The sequence below is a fragment of the Ooceraea biroi genome, chromosome 3 (genome assembly GCF_003672135.1).
Source record: "Ooceraea biroi isolate clonal line C1 chromosome 3, Obir_v5.4, whole genome shotgun sequence".
In the NCBI taxonomy this organism is placed as follows: Eukaryota; Metazoa; Arthropoda; class Insecta; order Hymenoptera; family Formicidae; genus Ooceraea; species Ooceraea biroi.
The window spans coordinates 5,721,122-5,738,956 of NC_039508.1; the positions used below are offsets into that span (position 1 = coordinate 5,721,122).

The following is a 17,835-nucleotide window of genomic DNA, read 5'->3' on the forward strand; positions in this document are numbered from 1 at the left end:
TGGGAAGTCTTACCGCACCCCGCGTATTCTCCGGACATTGCTCCATGCGATTATTATTTGTTCCGGTCGATGCAACACGCTTTAGAGGATACACACTTTCATAATTTCGAAGAAGTGCGAAAATTCGTCGACGAATGGATCAACTCAAAAGAAGAGTGATTTTATCGTGGTGGAATCCATCTCTTGCCAGAAAGATGGGAAAAAGTTATAGAAAACGAAGGAAAATATTTTGATTAAGGTATTCATTCATTATCATATTTAAATACATGCGTTTTTGAGCAAAAAAAACCCTCAAAACTAAATCACACCCCTAATATATTAGATACAATTTTTGTCAATCATACTGGCTAACGTGTGCTCGATGGTCAGCACTCAATACGCGATAAATATATTATATATAACATATATTATATATAATTGTTTTATTACTATTTTAATTATAAGAAACTACAGAATTATGATCTAAAAATAAGTTTATTTTATTTTTGTTGTTATTAATGCTATTTAAAATTAATTTCATTTACATTGCGTATTGAGGATGATACGTATATGTAAGCAGATAATCTATGCTTGTGTCCTGCGTTTAATAGTATTTTTTTGCAGAAAAAATATCATCATAGTTTTTTAGATATTTTCTTTGAATCTCGAATTTGACAGCAAATTTATTTTAAAAACTGAAAATTATTTGTATATGAAAACCAAAGTTGTGTTTAATCACATTCAATTTAATTACAAGTAAGCGCCTATTCGATCATTACTAATGTTTTAATTTAATGCGTTTTAACTGGTTGTAAAAGATTAATTATTTTTCATGTATTAGTATAAATATGGCCTTTTGATATGTACTAAAAGTGATTAAAATATGTATAAGGTGATATGGCAAAGCATATTTGCGTCACAGTAAATTAAATATTTTTATATCTATTTTTATTGAGTAGATTGACAAGTGATGCAAGAGAAAAGGAAGAGAGAAAAAATGCAAAATGTGTATACCTATGCATAGCGATAAATATTGCGTGGATATTAATAAAATCTATAAACACCATATAAGTCCAACAATTGAATATGCAATAAATAACCAACGAATCCGACCATATTGTGATTGAGATTTTCCATTTAAATTGCTTCGCAAATTTCGCGCTTTGAAACTTCAGTACTTCGACGATGGAATAATTTCGAACGTTCGCTTGACTCTTAGCTAAACGGTCGAACGTCTCCTAAGGGCCGGTTTTGCAATCATGGTTTAAACTTAGATCTAAGTTTAAACCATGATTGAAAAACCGGCCCTAAGGATTCTTGATAGTAACTTGTATACTTGCTGATGGAAAACATACGACAGGTGGAGATAGGCCCGTTCTACAATAAGTCGTAGCCGGAGTCGGATGTCGCGAACCGTTTATCGTATGCTGAATATCGATTCGGAATAAAACTTGTTCGATTGTAGAATACATTTCATTCTATAATCATTCGCGGTTGTATGGACAGGTTCATATAATCTGTACATAGCAATGGAAACCGGAAGTTGGAAATATATTTAAATTTGTTATCAATTTAAGCAAAAAGTCGGAGTCGCATATCGTGCGCATGCCTATTGTGTTATTGGCTATCGCATGAAGCTGTTGCAAGTCGATTGTCGCAGTTGGAACACGAGATGAGCAAGTCTCATCTCGATTTTTACGACTACAACTACATCGCATTTGCGACTTGAATTTTAACTCTAAATCAAAAAGCGCTATTGATTAGAAAGTAATTGCGAACGCTTTTTCCATTAGAGAAATTTGGTCGTTTGATTAATTATACGTTATATACACATATACGTGCTAATGAAATTGAGTTTCCTATAGCTCTTTATGCTGTGTAATTATCTAATAAGGATGTGCTTACACATGAATAAACTGATAATTATACTAATTATATAATGAAGATTGCTGCAACTATTTCTGTAACTATTATTATTTATTGCAGAGATTAAGTTTTGCATTTCAAGATTCTTTTTAAGATTCTTTTCTTTTTGTGTTTTAAATATTAGGTTATGAATTATTATATATTGTTATTGAAATACATTATTACATAAATTGCGTGCAATTATATTGTACATAATGTTTAAATAATCCCATTATTAAGAGATTATTGTATAATTTACATTGTGTGCGTTACAACTACTGAAAGATTTTAAGATGATAAATTCGATTTAACCATGCAAATAGATAGAAAACTTAGTTTCCTGTTAATACTTAATATTTTTAATATTTATGCCACAAATATATTGGCTTTATATTTATAGGAAAGTTATCAAAAAAGAAAACATATAAACATTGTATTGAATCGACAACTATCCAATGTGATAGAAATTGCATTGGATATTTTTAAAGTAGCGAAAAGATATATTTCAGATCATTTTATGTCACTTTGCGTAGTAGTAGTATAATACATAAGCTATATATTTTAATGGAATTAATGGAATCTATCATGTTTTAATATGTAATATTCCTCTCTTTCTCTCTGTTTCTTTTCTTCTGCACAATACATACTAAATCGCAATACATACTAAATTGAATAAGCAAAATCAAAACCTTTAGTAACAAGTCTAGGTAGTTCAATGTATGCCGTTGCATGTAATGCTATGTTAGAAAACATAGAGTTCGTATATAGAACGCGAAAATATGGAATGTAAAGAAAACTATATTATTTCTTTCTGTAAATTGATCTCTTTTATAAAGTAATTAATTAAATCGTACTGTAATATAATAATTGATTATGTTATATGCATGATATTTATATTTCAGCAAATTTTATCGCGTATTCTGCTACATTTCTATTTCATAAAATTCATTTCTAAACTTGATAGATATGCTTTTACTTTCGAATATCTTTTGAATCTACGAGATATAAAAATGAGAAAAATGTGTGAACTAAAATATTCAGAGATTTGTATGAACGTGCAACGTAATCTGTCTTACTTTTAATTATCTCTTTCATTCTAGCGATAATAACTATAATACATGTTTAGGTCTGCGATAAAGTGATCACATATATAATAAATAAAAGTACAAATTACATCGGCAATAATAAATGTACCCTGCTTTGTCATATCTTGAGGAAGAAAAATTACGTGTCCGCCTAAGAAATAGCGGAACATTTATCATGTTTATTACTGTCAATCCAATATGTTTCATTACTTTATTTCATATCGTTCCATGTCACTTCGCGTAGTACGTATAATACATAAGCTACGCATTTTAATGGTGTTAATGGAATCCATCCATGTTGTAATATGTAATATAAATTTTTTAAGATCGCGTGCAAGGGAAATGGGTCAATGAAATTGACGCATTAATCTTTTTATTTATGCCGCTTCCTATACAATATCCTATACATCGTATTTGCATGCAACGTGATGAAACATATCTACGTTTGTTAATTAATCCGCAGTAATTAAAAATAATTTACGATTCCATTGTGTTTTTTTTTAATTTGCATTCGGACAATGCAACGTTGTCATTTTTCTTGTTGTTCGGGGCACTTCGATATTCTTCTCTTTTCATATCAAGTACTAATGTCAAAGTGAATAAGAGATGAGAATGCTTCCTGTATTACAGATGATGGTGATAGCGGGTGACGTATTGAACGTAAGCATAAGCTCTGATGTAAAGCAGTACGATACCGATTACGTGCCATATGACGAACGTCTCGAGACTTACATCGTACCCGTAATCTTTTCGCTAATTCTGGTCGTGGGTGTGATGGGAAATGGTATCTTAGTTCTTATCTTACTACGTCATGCCAATATGAGAAACATACCAAATACTTATGTGCTATCTTTAGCGCTGGGCGATCTATTGGTGAGCATGTCAAAAAGTATTACTCTTGCGTTTACTTTGTTTTGCAAAATTTCCTCCTTCACGAGAAATAAATCCTTTGAGGAAAATATCTTTTTTTCAATAAAGATAAGAACGATAAGCAAGTTATACTTCTTTTAAAGAGTAAAAATAATAAAAAGAAAAACGTACCTAATTACGTATCTAACTACGTACCTAAGAAAAACGTTCCTTGGAAATGTAATTTTACAAAGAAAAAGATTTGATTAAGATAATTATTTATAGAGAGAATATTATTTTAAAATTATATGTATATATATCCTTTATTAAAATTTATATATAGATTCTATTAATACTCTTTAATAATAAAAATCATCATAAGATGCACACGAAGAAATATACTACAGGAGCACCATCTTCGTTTTTATGTTTTAGGCATTTATTTTTAAAACTAATTAAATTATCTTTTATGTATAATAAATAATCCATGATGTGCATGTTTTGCATTATGTTACTTATGTTAGTGGCGATATGCCATTTGAATTGAGCATGGGAAAATTGTTACAGGTAATTGTGACTTGTGTACCTTTCACGTCTATTCTTTACACAATCGAGTCATGGCCGTGGGGCTTAACTATCTGTAAACTATCTGAATGTGCTAAGGATATTTCAATTGGTGTATCAGTATTTACACTGGCAGCCTTGTCAGCTGAAAGGTAAATAGAACCGAGAATGTTATCACGTGCAGGCTAAATCAAGGAATTACGCAAATGAATATCATCTGCATACTAACTTGCTTTAATTCTGAAGCTAAAATTTCAATTATAGCGTATTCAAATATTTCGCAAAACCTGCTCTTGAAACTAATTAATGTATATTATTTAATTCATATAAATTAATTTAATTAATAATAATTTCCGAGCAAATAAAATATATGTCATGTAATAATGTAAAATAACGCACATTATTATCTCAATATTTCTTTCTAACTTTACAATCTGATTTTGATTAAATGTCAGATTAATTTACACAAAAATAATGATGCGCTACGCTTTGATATCTGTAGCAGTTAATTAATCATTATAACTTTGACATGAATTTATCTTCGAAATGAATTAATATAACGTAATCTATTTTACATTCTCGCAGATATTGCGCCATTGTGAATCCAATTCGTCGTCATGTAGCGGGTTTGAGTGCAAAACCATTAACTATCTTAACAGCATCCCTTATCTGGGTTCTAGCAATTGTTTTAGCTATGCCCGACGCTCTGTTCTCTTACGTGCCGGTCATAACGTTGGAAGAAAACCGGAGTATTCTCATATGCAGCCCTTTTCCTGAAGAATTCGGTAAGATACAACGTACCTCTACGAATATGCAATCGCGAAGATACAATTATGATGTTACAAATTAAGAATACGTCAATACGTATGTAAACTTCGCGATGAAATTTTCGACTATCTATATGATAATGTCATTTTATCTGTGGGAGAGTTACCTGCGAACTTTTTCCGATACGTCCCATGAACGACAAAATAACAGTCAAGTTTTACATTTTTATTTTGATCGCTATTAAATAGCGATTCAAAGCTTTTTCTTATAAGAAAAATTTCTATACGCAATATATTGCGTATTTTACATACAGTATCAATGTTGTTAAGATCAAGTGAATAAGTTCTGATATAAGTTTGATCATGTTTTAATAATTATTAATTGAAGTACAAAAGTAAATAGTGCATAATGCTTTCGTGTCACAGGAAATGACTATAAGAAAGGTATGGTGATGTTCAAATTTTTGGTATATTATGCGATACCATTGTGCGTGATAGCTGCTTTCTACCTGGGCATGGCACGGCACTTAGCATTATCTACGAGGAACATGCCAGGTGAACTTCCCAATAACGATCATCGCATTGACCAGCTGAGAACGCGTAGGAGGGTACATCAAAATATTTCTCTTATAACGTTTTAATTTTTAATTTCTCTTATAAATATAGATATTCTTATAGATATCTTCTCTCTTAAGAAATATCTCTTTTGTATAAACCAAAATTGAAAGAGTATGTTTTACATTGAACATTTAACGTAGAATATTGAAAATTTCACATAGAAAATTGAATATTTAAACTTTGATCGTTCGATTAAAATTCTTGCCGCGCGTTTATTAATAATTTTGTTCATCGCTGCATAAACAGGTGAGCAGGATGGTGGTATGCTTCATAATCGTATTTGTGATTTGCTTTCTACCGTATCACGTGTTCATGCTATGGTTCCACTTCTGCTCCACATCACAGGAGGACTACGACGATTTCTGGCACGCCTTCAGGATAATCGGCTTTTGCCTCAGTTTCAGTAATAGCTGTGTTAATCCCATTGCGCTCTACTTAATCAGCCGCACGTTTCGTCATAGGTAAGCATTAAAGGATTTATTGAAGTCGCCTTCTAATTTACGGTAATTATTAACTGCTTTCCGAATTTCACGTAACAATGTAAATATACTAAAAAAGAAAAATTATACAATTAGAATACAAAATATAATGTTGTTATGACAAATAATGTTGCTTGTAGTTTCAGAGTATGACATTTGTTAATGACATTTAGTTATTTCAATAAAAGAACATGTGATATATACATATGTTATCTCGCATTTGATAAAGTTTTCAAAATAATATACTTTTTCGTAATTTCCTTGACAAAATCGTATATCGATTTGTAAAGCGTCGTGTTACCAGTAAGTTGCTTTTTTCGCGATAATCGCAAATGATTCTTTACATTAACAAGAAGAATCACACACGTAACGCTAAAGTTAGAAATTTAATCGAATTGCAGAACTTGAGATCGAAATCAAACTAAAAGCGAATCGAGAAATCTTCAAGTTTAAACGTAAAGAATATAAAGTGACAGTACGTCATCATCTCTGTTTTTTGTTTGTGGCAGATTTAACAAATATCTATGCCATTGTCTACCGTGTCGCTTTGCCATTTGCGGTGGAAGGCAGATTGACAGGGGTAGAGTTCGCAGCAACGGTGGTTTCTCTCAGAGGAGTCGAGGTGACATGCATGGCACATTTTACGACAACAGTTTCGGTTCCACTTTTCGAAGACGTACACAGGAATTCAACTCGACCGCAGTATTCGAGATGGGCAGTGTAGAAACGACCAGACCTACCCCAAATGAATCAAATCAGAAATTACGCTCGTAAGTGATTATTTGCGAAATATGAGCGGGGTACGTATATGCCGATGCACGAATTGCAGTATGAGCGTAATCACCCGCATTACCGATAATGCTGGACCTAAAGTGAATCATCAAAACGTTTGCATGTTTTGGTGATGCTTGATACTGGCTTTAACGTGGCGATGAAAGGGTACAATGAGAGATATGATTGTTAAATACTCTCATCCAGGCATTAGGTGATTAATGTGACGATTATTTCGAAATAATTACGATTGCTTGATTAATTTGTTTATTTAAAAAGAACTAGCAACTTGATATGTACACTCGCAATTTTTCACTCTACGCTTATGTATGCTGTCTTTAGACAACTTCTTTTATATACTTCATATAGGCGCACGAGCTTATATATATAGACTGCAATCCTCTTTATTAAAAGATTTTCTGAAAAGAGACTTTAATGTAGTCTGTCTCTTTGAGGATTAATAATATAATTGGATTAAATAGCGGAAAGAGTTAATAGCTTATTAAAACTGTGAAATATGTCAGTGATTTTCTATTTTCTACAGAGAAAGATTATTATATTTATTCGAACTCGTAGAAATAAATCAATGGGACGCTTTTTAAGAAGATTAAGTTTTCAAGGGCTCCCAGTTTTAAATGATTATATGAAGTAAAGAAGAATTTATTTTTTCTACCAGTGAAACGCAGATATCTACTGAAATACACGTAGCGTAATGAATATTTCTCGTGCTCAATCTAGCCAACAAATTAATTATCGTTTAATGTATTTTCGCATATTCGAAAGAATTAATAATTATTTTCCCCAAAAGACAATGCTCGTTAATGTTTTTATGCGTTTATTGAAATTGTAAAAATAATGAAAGCTGAATATATTTATGCATGCGATGTATAAATTAATAACATCCATAAAAAGAAAATTCAAACTAAACAGTTTGACTATAACAGTGAAAATATAACGAAAGGTACAATCTAACGTTATTCTATCCCATACAGCACAAAATATTCGGAGAATATTCTAACATGATTTCCATATATTCTAAGAATATTCGAAAAGAATATTCATAAATAGTTCCACGAATGTTCTAAATGTTATTGGTATGTTATTTGGTTAAGTACTCAGAATATTCTAATGATATTTCAATGAATATTCTTATAATATTTTATTTCTTATAATATTTCCCACAATATTCCTAGAATATCCTATACACTCTAAAAATGGCTTCATCGTAATTAAGTGTTTGAATTATATACATTTAAGCAGAAATAATGTTTGACTTATCAAACGCAAGTGGAAAAGCGTTTGAGTTTCAAACACTTTTGTATCAAACATTGCTATATATATATTAAAATTGTTTTGCTAAAATCAAACATGAGTCAAATTAAACAGATATATACGTTTGATTTTTAAACGGGAACAAAATAAAACACAATTTGTGTTTGATTATTAGAAAGTCAAACAAATTTATATTTCAAACACTTTCTAATTACACACTTATGAAACAAACATTTACAAACTTAAGCACTGAATTCTTACAAAATTTCAACAAACCAGATGGCGCTCGCGGCGCAATTTTTCGCGAGCAAGAGTTGCCTAACAAGGTATTTATTAAATCGCGATACACTGGGAATATCTGATAATCTGATGGTCGGACTAAGATGCAGTAATCTCTCGCTCTAGGAACCAATTCATCCACTACGCGCCAACAAATTCGTTAGACTTCAAACATATAAACATTTGATTTGCAGGAAATTTCAATTAAGTAGAAAATCAAACACCTAACGCGTGTAATATAATTAAACACCAACCACAAACCCAACACTTATAAATGTTTGAAATGTCAAACATTAATAAACATCTTGAAAACGCGACAACGAAAATGTTTGAAATTTCAAACCCTTATTACTTAGAGTGTAGAATATCCTATAGAAACAGTCCATAAACATACGCAAAATGTTCATAGAATATGCTACAGAATATTTATAGAACATTCAGAGAATGTGAGTTTTTGTCTACTTCAAATGTTCCATGGAAGGTTCACAGAAACTCTGAAGCATTATATGAGAATATTCTAAACATTCTCCGATATTATTCTATAAATGATCCCATACAGCACAAGATCGTTCTATGATCATATGATTCCACTTGCGTTTGATAAGTCAAACATTATTTCTGCTTAAATGTGTATAATTCAAACACTTAATTACGATGAAGCCATTTTTAGAGTGTATATGATATTCTAGGAATATTGTGGGAAATATTATAAGAAATAAAATATTATAAGAATATTCATTGAAATATCATTAGAATATTCTGAGTACTTACCAAATAACATACCAATAACATTTAGAACATTCGTGGAACTATTTATGAATATTCTTTTCGAATATTCTTAGAATATATGGAAATCATGTTGTTAGAATATTCTCCGAATATTTTGTGCTGTATGGGATCATAGAACGATCTTGTGCTGTATGGGATCTGACGATCCGTATTATCTGTTTTGTATTTGGAATAACGGACTTATCGGATAAAATCACAAATAGTGCGAGTGCCCATGAAAGGAAAGAAAAGCATTTAAACGCATGAAAAATATGAAAATACATATAGAAATTTATTTTAAACTTTGATGTCTTAACTATCTGATCCAATATTATTTCAAGTTCGACTTTTTGATTATGGATGCATATCAACTATACTTTCTACTCTTTCCAAATACTTTTATCAAACGGTAGCGTTTTTCTCCTCTATCGCTTGGAAGTTTGTAGCATGATGTATTGATGAAAATATAATGTAGACTAATGCGTGTGATATGTGCGAATTAATGCTATAACTAAGTGAATTAGCTAATACGATTTCACTTACTGGACTTCTTATTGTTTCGTGTGAATCTGAGATTTTCCAGCATTTGCTAGCACATAGGTATACTTAAAAGTACATTCGAATAATAGAAACTTAAAATCTGTAGAGAGAGTATTTGCTCTATATCATTCCTATAGAATCGAGTAACTACCGAATTACATTAAATTTTCATTGAAAGAGGCGTCAACTCCCAAGTGATTTAATGAACTTATCTGTAGCGAGATGGTTCCGAAATGTTCCGTACGTCGCTTTCACGTCGTACATTTTCCCAATGAATAGGCCATGAGGCCCAATTTTGAGATACCGTGTACATTTTTCACATGCTTTACGTGGCTGAATTTTACTAATAAAGATAACTCTGTCTATAATTTAGCATAAGCAAAAGGTATAAGATATAATTCATTTCTCTTTCACGTGAAAGCCTCACTCGCACGTTGTTCCCAAATCGAACAAAGATAATCCACACACGTTTAGGACGCATGCACTTCCGCTCGCACGTGCCACGCGTTCACTCCCTTCAATGTGGCACGCGTAGGGGGTTACGGAAAGAAAAAGGGGGGGCTTGCATCTGCCGCTCTTTCGGACCTTTACACACGACGGTTGAACAGCAAGTCGAGGGGGACCGATGGCAAACCGACTCACTTAGATGGGCCCCTCTGCTCGACAACAGTAAAAGCGAGGGGGTTGTTAGTACGCGACGATCGACGTTACCCAACGGTCTCGGGTTCATTGATGGCTCTTCGTGCGCGTAGCGTACAACGAATAACGAACAGGCAGTGTTCTTTCTTGCGACAAACGGGAACCGAAGGAGGTATATTCGAGAAAGTGTTTCGGGGACGAGAGAACTTGGCGTGACAAAGAAATCGTTAGTTTACACGCGCGCAACACCCCTTAGATTCTGGCAGTGCGTGATAACGAAGCTGATATAACGGATAACCAGACGCGAAGTTAAGGGATAAAGTTCGAGCGCACATTTCTGCACGAAGAGACACGTAAGTAAGGCATCGTTATTTCCAAACGACGACACTGTAAAGTAATTATTTGCACAGATAACAACTTTGTAGCTAATGTATCAAGATTATTTATTCATATCTTGTGTCAATTTTATTGTAACTTTTACAGTGTTATCTTTTCGCATAAAAATCTGAAAATATTGATCGTTTATTTTGTAGTAATTTGAGTTATTACTTTGGATTTATATCAAATAGGAGGATTATAAAACAATATAGAGAGTAAAGCATAACTGAAATTATTATACAGGGTGTCCCGGGTTTTAACCGACAAACTGCGGGAGCATATTCTACTAGTGAAAATAAGAAAAAATTCTTATATCGAGTTTGCTTAGAAATGCTTTATTACAAAGTTATAAACCAATATTGAAAAGAAATATGAGATAAGTAACAACGGATTTTTTCACAAAAATAAAAATTATCTACGCAATGATTTAGTGACGCATTTCAAAATGTTGTCCTTGCACATCGATACAAGCTAGACATCGACGTAGTACAGAATTTGTTACAGTACGACATTCCTGAAAATTTTGTTGCATCTCAGTAACTGAATTAGTAATTCGTTGCTTTAAATCTATCTGGTACTCTCCTGTTAGGAAATCTACGTTGATACTCTCGTACGGCAGCTCGTGCATTTCCGTCACAGAATCCGTACACGAAATGAATATCAGTGTATTCCTCATTTGAAAACACTTTTGGCATTCTGATAGTAATTGCTAGTTGACACGACGATTGAAATCTAACAGCTACTGTTGTGAAAGTAACAATCATACTGAATCGTTTCAACATAGTGAACATGAATACATGTGAATACACATAACATAAACATCTTCGACCTTCCAAATTCTACACTATGTTCCGTTGTTACTTATCTCATATTTCTTTTCAATATTGGTTTATAACTTTGTAATAAATCATTTCTAAGCAAACTCGATATAAGAATTTTTTCTTATTTCCACTAGTAGAATATGCTCCCGCAGTTTGTCGGTTAAAACCCGGGACACCCTGTATAAAAGTGTAAGGAGTATAAAAGACATGAGATCGAGATGATATGCAGGGTGTCTGAGATAAGGCGAAAAACCTCTCGCCCACAGGTAGATCTCGTCAAACTGAATTAAAAAGTCCTGTACCATTTTGCAAACAACCACGTAAAATTTCGAGTAATTAAGTAAAGAAAGTTCGCTAATTCAGTGGACGCGATTGGCAGCGAGGGAAGTAGGCATGAATGACGTAAGAAATGGCTAGCCGCGCGCGGGACGCGATGACAGCGAGTATCGGATTACAGCGGCAGGCGAGACGACTTTTTGTGATGTATAAGAAACGGCTAGCCGCGCGCGGGACGCGATGACAGCGAGTATCGGATTACAACGGCAGACGAGACGACGCGTGGACAACACTTTCTCGGCAACACGAGAACTTGAATGAAACGTTGAGAAATTATTGTCCACGCGTCGTCTCGCCTGCCACTGTAATCCGATACTCGCTGCTATCGCCTTCTTAGGGCCGTTTTTCAATCATGGTTTAAACTTAGATCTCAGTTTAAACCATGATTGAAAAACCGGCCCTTAGAAATACACTCGCGTCGCGCGCGCGGCTAGCCGTTTTGTCATTCATACCTACTTCCTTCGCTGCCAATCGTGTCCGCTGAATTAGCGAACTTTCTTTACTTAATTACTTGAAATTTTACGTAATTGTTTGCAAAATAGTTGCAAAATTGCAAACAGGACTTTTTAATTCAGTTTGACGAGATCTACCTGTGGGCGAGAGGTTTTTCACCTTATGTCAGACACCCTGTATATATATTTTTTTTTCATAGATATTTATACATTAAATGTCCAATGCAATATAGACATAGTACACAGAAATTATAAAAGAAATAAATCGCAACGCTTTTAATTTTTATATGACATTTTACATTAGAAGCAAAAGTTTTTACATGACAGTTTACATTAGAAGTAAAAAACAATTTTAGAATAATGTCACACACACGTTTTGCGATTTATTCAGTAAAAATGTAAAATAATTAGCAAGAAAGTTTTGACAAGGTAAAAACTGAAATTCTCGCATCTTATCATTCCTTGATCACCAAGTATCATTTGATTACAGGTAGACAAGCTCGAGCACTTTATAATGAAGAGATGTTCATCGGTAAGACATTTACAATAGAAATAAATGATACAGGTTTAAAATAATATAGAATGTGCCTCTAACATATATGTTATTACATATAAATATGTTTTTATACTAATATAACGATACAGAGAAGAGAAGAAATTATATTATACATATAAATTGAAAATTATAAATTCATAAGAAATTAATGAGGAAGCAGTTTTCTTAATGCATTATTTTATTATATTAACATAGGCACCTTGTTTGGAAGATGGTGGCGACGGTGTTAAAAGAGTAAAAGGAATTGAACGAGATGTGGTAAGTTAAACCCATTTACTATATTGTTCAAATGTTATAATTCATTTAATGTAATTATTAATAATTATAGTTGATAACGTACAACTGTAAAGTAGATTACAATTTATTTCTTTCTTAGTAAGAACATAAAAAAACGCGGACAATAAAATTTATTATAATGAAAGAAGTAAATAAAAAGCTAATTTTATCGCGATTATTGCAGCCAATTTAATTATCATAAAGTGGTAATTGTACTCATGACTAAGAGAGGTCTTGCAAACTCATAAAGGCTTGAAATATTAGGTTGTTCATTAAGTTCTGCGGTTTTTTTGCTCTAAATTAAAACATAAATCTATTGTACTTACACATTTATTCAATCTAGAATGTATTGTCCATCTTGATCGACCACCTTCTGCCAACGTTCTAGAAGGGACATAATGCCGCGTTTGTAGAAGTCGCGCGACTTCTGCGCGAAAAAGTCCTCCAAGTACGTTTGAATATCGTCCACTGAATTAAAGCGCTGCCCGTCGAGATTGTTTTGGAGTGACCGGAACAAATGGTAATCCGACGGCGCAAGGTCTGGGGAGTACGGTGGGTGCTGCATGACTTCCCAGCCAAAGCACTTCAACTTCTTCTTGGTCACCAAAGCAGTGTGTGGTTTGACGTTGTCGTGGTGGAAGACAACGCCCTTCCTGTTCGCCAATTCCGGCCGCTTCTCCGCCACTGCCTGCTTCAATTTTTCTAACTGAGCGCAATACTTCTCGGCGTCGATGGTCTGACCGCGCGGAAGCAGCTCGAAGTACAGGACGCCTCGCCAATCCCACCACACACTCAGCATCACTTTCTTCGGATGCAAATCCGCTTTGGCAACCGATTGTGACGACTCACCCGGACCGCACCATGACCGCTTGCGTCGAATATTGTTATATACCACCCATTTTTCATCTCCCGTGACCACCCGTTTGAGAAAGGCCTCCAGCGAGTCCCATTTCAGCAGGGATTCACAGATCATGAGGCGGTCCAAAATGTTCTTTTCGGTGAGCTCGTGAGGGACCCAAACATCTGCTTTTTTCGACATCCCAAGCCGTTTTAATCGCTGCGCAACCGTTGTATGGGCGATGTCGAAGCGCTCCGCGATCTCCCGCGTCGTCAGGTGTCGGTCTGCTTTGATTGCGGCCACGATTTGGTCGTCGTCAGTGGTGGATGGACGACCGGAGCGAGCAGCATCGGAGACGTCCACATCTCCGGAACGAAAGCGCGCAAACCAACGCTGACAAGTGTCAGAGCTTATGGCCGAGTCCCCGTACACGCCACATATCTCACGTTGTGCGTCCGTCGCTTTTACTCCTTTGCGGAAGAAAAATAGCAAAATGTGCCGAAAATGCACCTTTTGATCCTCCATTTTCAATGAATAGTGCGTACACACAACACGTCAAAACACAACAAAGACTCTGGCGAAATGTCAAGCGTTGTCTAACCTGTCACGGAGTATGCGGCAATCTGCGGTTCAGGCGATGCATGCTATCTTTTTCAATGGACAAACGCTATCTATCGAGAAAACCGCAGAACTTAATGAACAACCTAATAATTTGCTAAAGTCAAATATAACTGAAGCTTTACCTCTCGACCAGAAATCTCTCAAACTCTCGAGCTCAAAACCAGATTTTGTGTTTTCGCGGTTAATGCGGTAAAAATTGTTTCTATATTGATTTACTTTACATATATGTTACACGTTTGATACTCGAAGTTTGATGAAATTTGGAACGCTTTGAATATGAAGGCAGATTTTTACCAATTTGGATTTAATAACTCAAAAAAGATTTGCAAAAATCTATAAGTTTTTCTGGATTGAAATGCCATGTACAATATGTACGTATATTAGGTTGTAATTAAATTACATTTGATATTTCGTTTTTTTAGCAAATAAGTTGTTATAGCCAATTTGGCCGTAACGAAAGAATTCAATTGTGACAGAATTCAAACGTATAGGAAACAAATCAATGCACGCACAAATATTTTTTAGATTTTTAGGGAATTGTGTAAATTAAAAAGAATCTTTTCAGATTTTATAGATTATTGAAAAAAAAAGAGATAGTGAATGTTTTCATTTCCAATTATTAAAAGGATAATAAGAGATAGAAAAAATTACATCTGATAGATAATCCTCAATAATACTAGATAGATTTAATAGTTTTATTGAATATTCTAAACTTACAGGAATTTATATTGTAAAAATTTATTTAACCCAAGTGGTTACAAACATAAACATTTGCAAACCTCGAAAAAATAATTCCGATAAATTTAAGTTATATATTATTATATATTTAAATTATACATTAAAAGATAGTTCAAAACTTTCTTAAACATCACCGAGAAAGATGGGAAAAAATGTAATCAAAGAGATATCAGAAATAAGATAAAGGGTAAATACTGCAAGGTCTCAGAGATCTCTATACTATCTAAGGATTGTAGCTGTCAGCGATCAAAGCATGTCCGATGTTGCATCCGACATCTACTGTGCATATCTCATGTTCTACAGGGTCCAAATACAAAGGAATATCTCGAGTTGGCTTTAACTCGAGTCCTAGAATTACAACGAGAGATCAAGGAAGACACATATATCGCAGAAACTGATAATGGCAGCAGTGATCTGGGTAAGTAACACTTTTTCTCGTTCTTTTCGAGAATCGCATGTAACTTGTATGTGAGTATCACTAGTAAGAACTTTTGCAATATCCTACGAAGAAAAGTAGAAATTACTAGCCCTTTCTGCGAACTTTGGAATTCCCTTTGTTTGATATTAATAAATATTTTATATTAAATTTACTGGAATACTTCATTATTGTAATAAAATGACATTCTTATGAAGAATAAGGCCAATCGTAGAAAAAAAAACAAAGGTTCAAGGAGCGATTTATATCAATCAGAAAATAATATACGAAAAAAACTGTATATATGAAATAAAATTCGGTATAACGTAAAAATCATGCGAAACGATATCACTTCGACGCCAGAGAAAAATTCTCTACGGAAGATATCTTGGCAATGTCATCAAATTCACATGTGATTTTCAATGTGACATGACGCCAAATCGCGTGTCATCCGTGTGATATATGGAGCGAGATAAATCACTTGGTTTATCATCTAAAGAAATGAATATTTATTATACAATGTGGCAAGTTATTAATATCACAGACATTAAATGCAATCCAATTCTTTGATAATTTCTTGATAATGAACAAATCGAAGCAAATCGTTATTAATTTTAAATATAATCTAATCGTAACTCTTCATATTATAACTTTTTACATATTTTTACATATTTATATTTAAACCAAAAGATATGTTGAAGGTCTAGAAATTTACAGCACTTACAGCATGTACTTCATCATACTCATTCTGTAGAGACATCATTTTCGTGATCAGCGATCTTCAGAGCAACCGTGTCATTACTGGCATACTTCTCACTTTATAGATGCATCAGGCAGCGAGGAGGATTTAACGAAGGAAATTCTTGCCAAAGTGTTCCAAGATCTACCGGGAGCATCCAGCTCGATCGCTAAAATAATGGACAACGAAACACGCTGGGAGACTCATCGTATGAATGTGATACACAGTAAGAGAATACAATTATTAGGTTTCGATACTTGTCGGAGGATGGCTCTCGACTTTATGAAGAACATCGTGCGAGAATCACGAAACAGATCCGCCTCATTAGACACCGTTGAACCCGAGTATCTCGATTTGCCGTTCCAACGGAACGAACCATTGCCTTCGGCAGATGAAAATCTCGCGAGCGATCTGCGTAAACGAGAAACAAACGCGGAAGAAACTCGAGCGAGGATGTTGAAGAGTCTGGATTTGCATTTGGCCACCAAACAAAGAGACTATACAGCCAAATTAATGAGATCGGGTATATAGCTCTGCGCATGACATCCTCGAGTGAACGAATCGAAGAATGGTAATCTCTGAATTGTATGCCTGCAGAGTACGTCCCGCGTTATCGATGTTAATATAATGAAAATTTGAAGCACATGCTTGCTCTATTATGTTTATGTTCACCAGAGTGCTACTGATATTTTCTTTATGTGATGGTAACAGTATTTGTCTAATCGGTGCGATTTTTTTTAAAAAGAGCTTTTTAGAAATATTGCACAATTAATTTTGACAGTATTATTAGTTCATCATGCATCGAGTTGACCGAAATTTAATAATTGCATAAGCAATCGAGAATGTATTTTACTCGAGAAATCAAAATTTTTGCTAAAGTCCAGATTCTTCAACAATTTTAATTTTTAATCAATCTATAATCGATCTCAATCGATTTATAATTGATCTCAACTCAGTATTTATAAAAATCCATCTAGTCATATATCATATCGCTAGTCATAGCTTGCATATTATTCTGCAAAGCTACTTAATTATTTTATAGATATATATTATCGATATATTATAGTGGCGAGATTTATTATAAATAAAATTTTGTGAGCTTTATAAATAGAAATATATATGCAATAAATTAATATATATATATAACGCT

The 17,835-nt window shown here is 33.7% G+C and overlaps 1 protein-coding gene across 1 annotated transcript; it reads left to right on the top strand.

Moving 5' to 3' along the window:
• Nucleotides 1-2,069: 2,069 nt before the first annotated feature.
• Nucleotides 2,070-17,787, top strand: LOC105277488 (neuropeptide CCHamide-1 receptor-like). The gene is made up of 10 exons (XM_026968370.1): nucleotides 2,070-3,842; nucleotides 4,386-4,534; nucleotides 4,968-5,167; nucleotides 5,576-5,757; nucleotides 6,014-6,228; nucleotides 6,756-7,012; nucleotides 12,997-13,034; nucleotides 13,254-13,316; nucleotides 15,835-15,949; nucleotides 16,771-17,787. The coding sequence occupies exons 1-10, from the start codon at nucleotides 3,576-3,578 to the stop codon at nucleotides 17,214-17,216; spliced, it is 1,932 nt and encodes a 643-aa protein (XP_026824171.1). The 5' UTR covers nucleotides 2,070-3,575; the 3' UTR covers nucleotides 17,217-17,787.
• Nucleotides 17,788-17,835: the final 48 nt, after the last annotated feature.

Coding starts and splice junctions, on each gene's coding strand:
- LOC105277488 (XM_026968370.1), top strand. CDS start 3,576: ATGAGAATGCTTCCTGTATTACAGATGATGGTGATAGCGGGTGACGTA. Junction 6,229..6,755: donor AGCCGCACGTTTCGTCATAG/GTAAGCATTAAA, acceptor TGTTTGTGGCAG/ATTTAACAAATATCTATGCC. Junction 7,013..12,996: donor TGAATCAAATCAGAAATTAC/GCTCGTAAGTGA, acceptor GATTACAGGTAG/ACAAGCTCGAGCACTTTATA.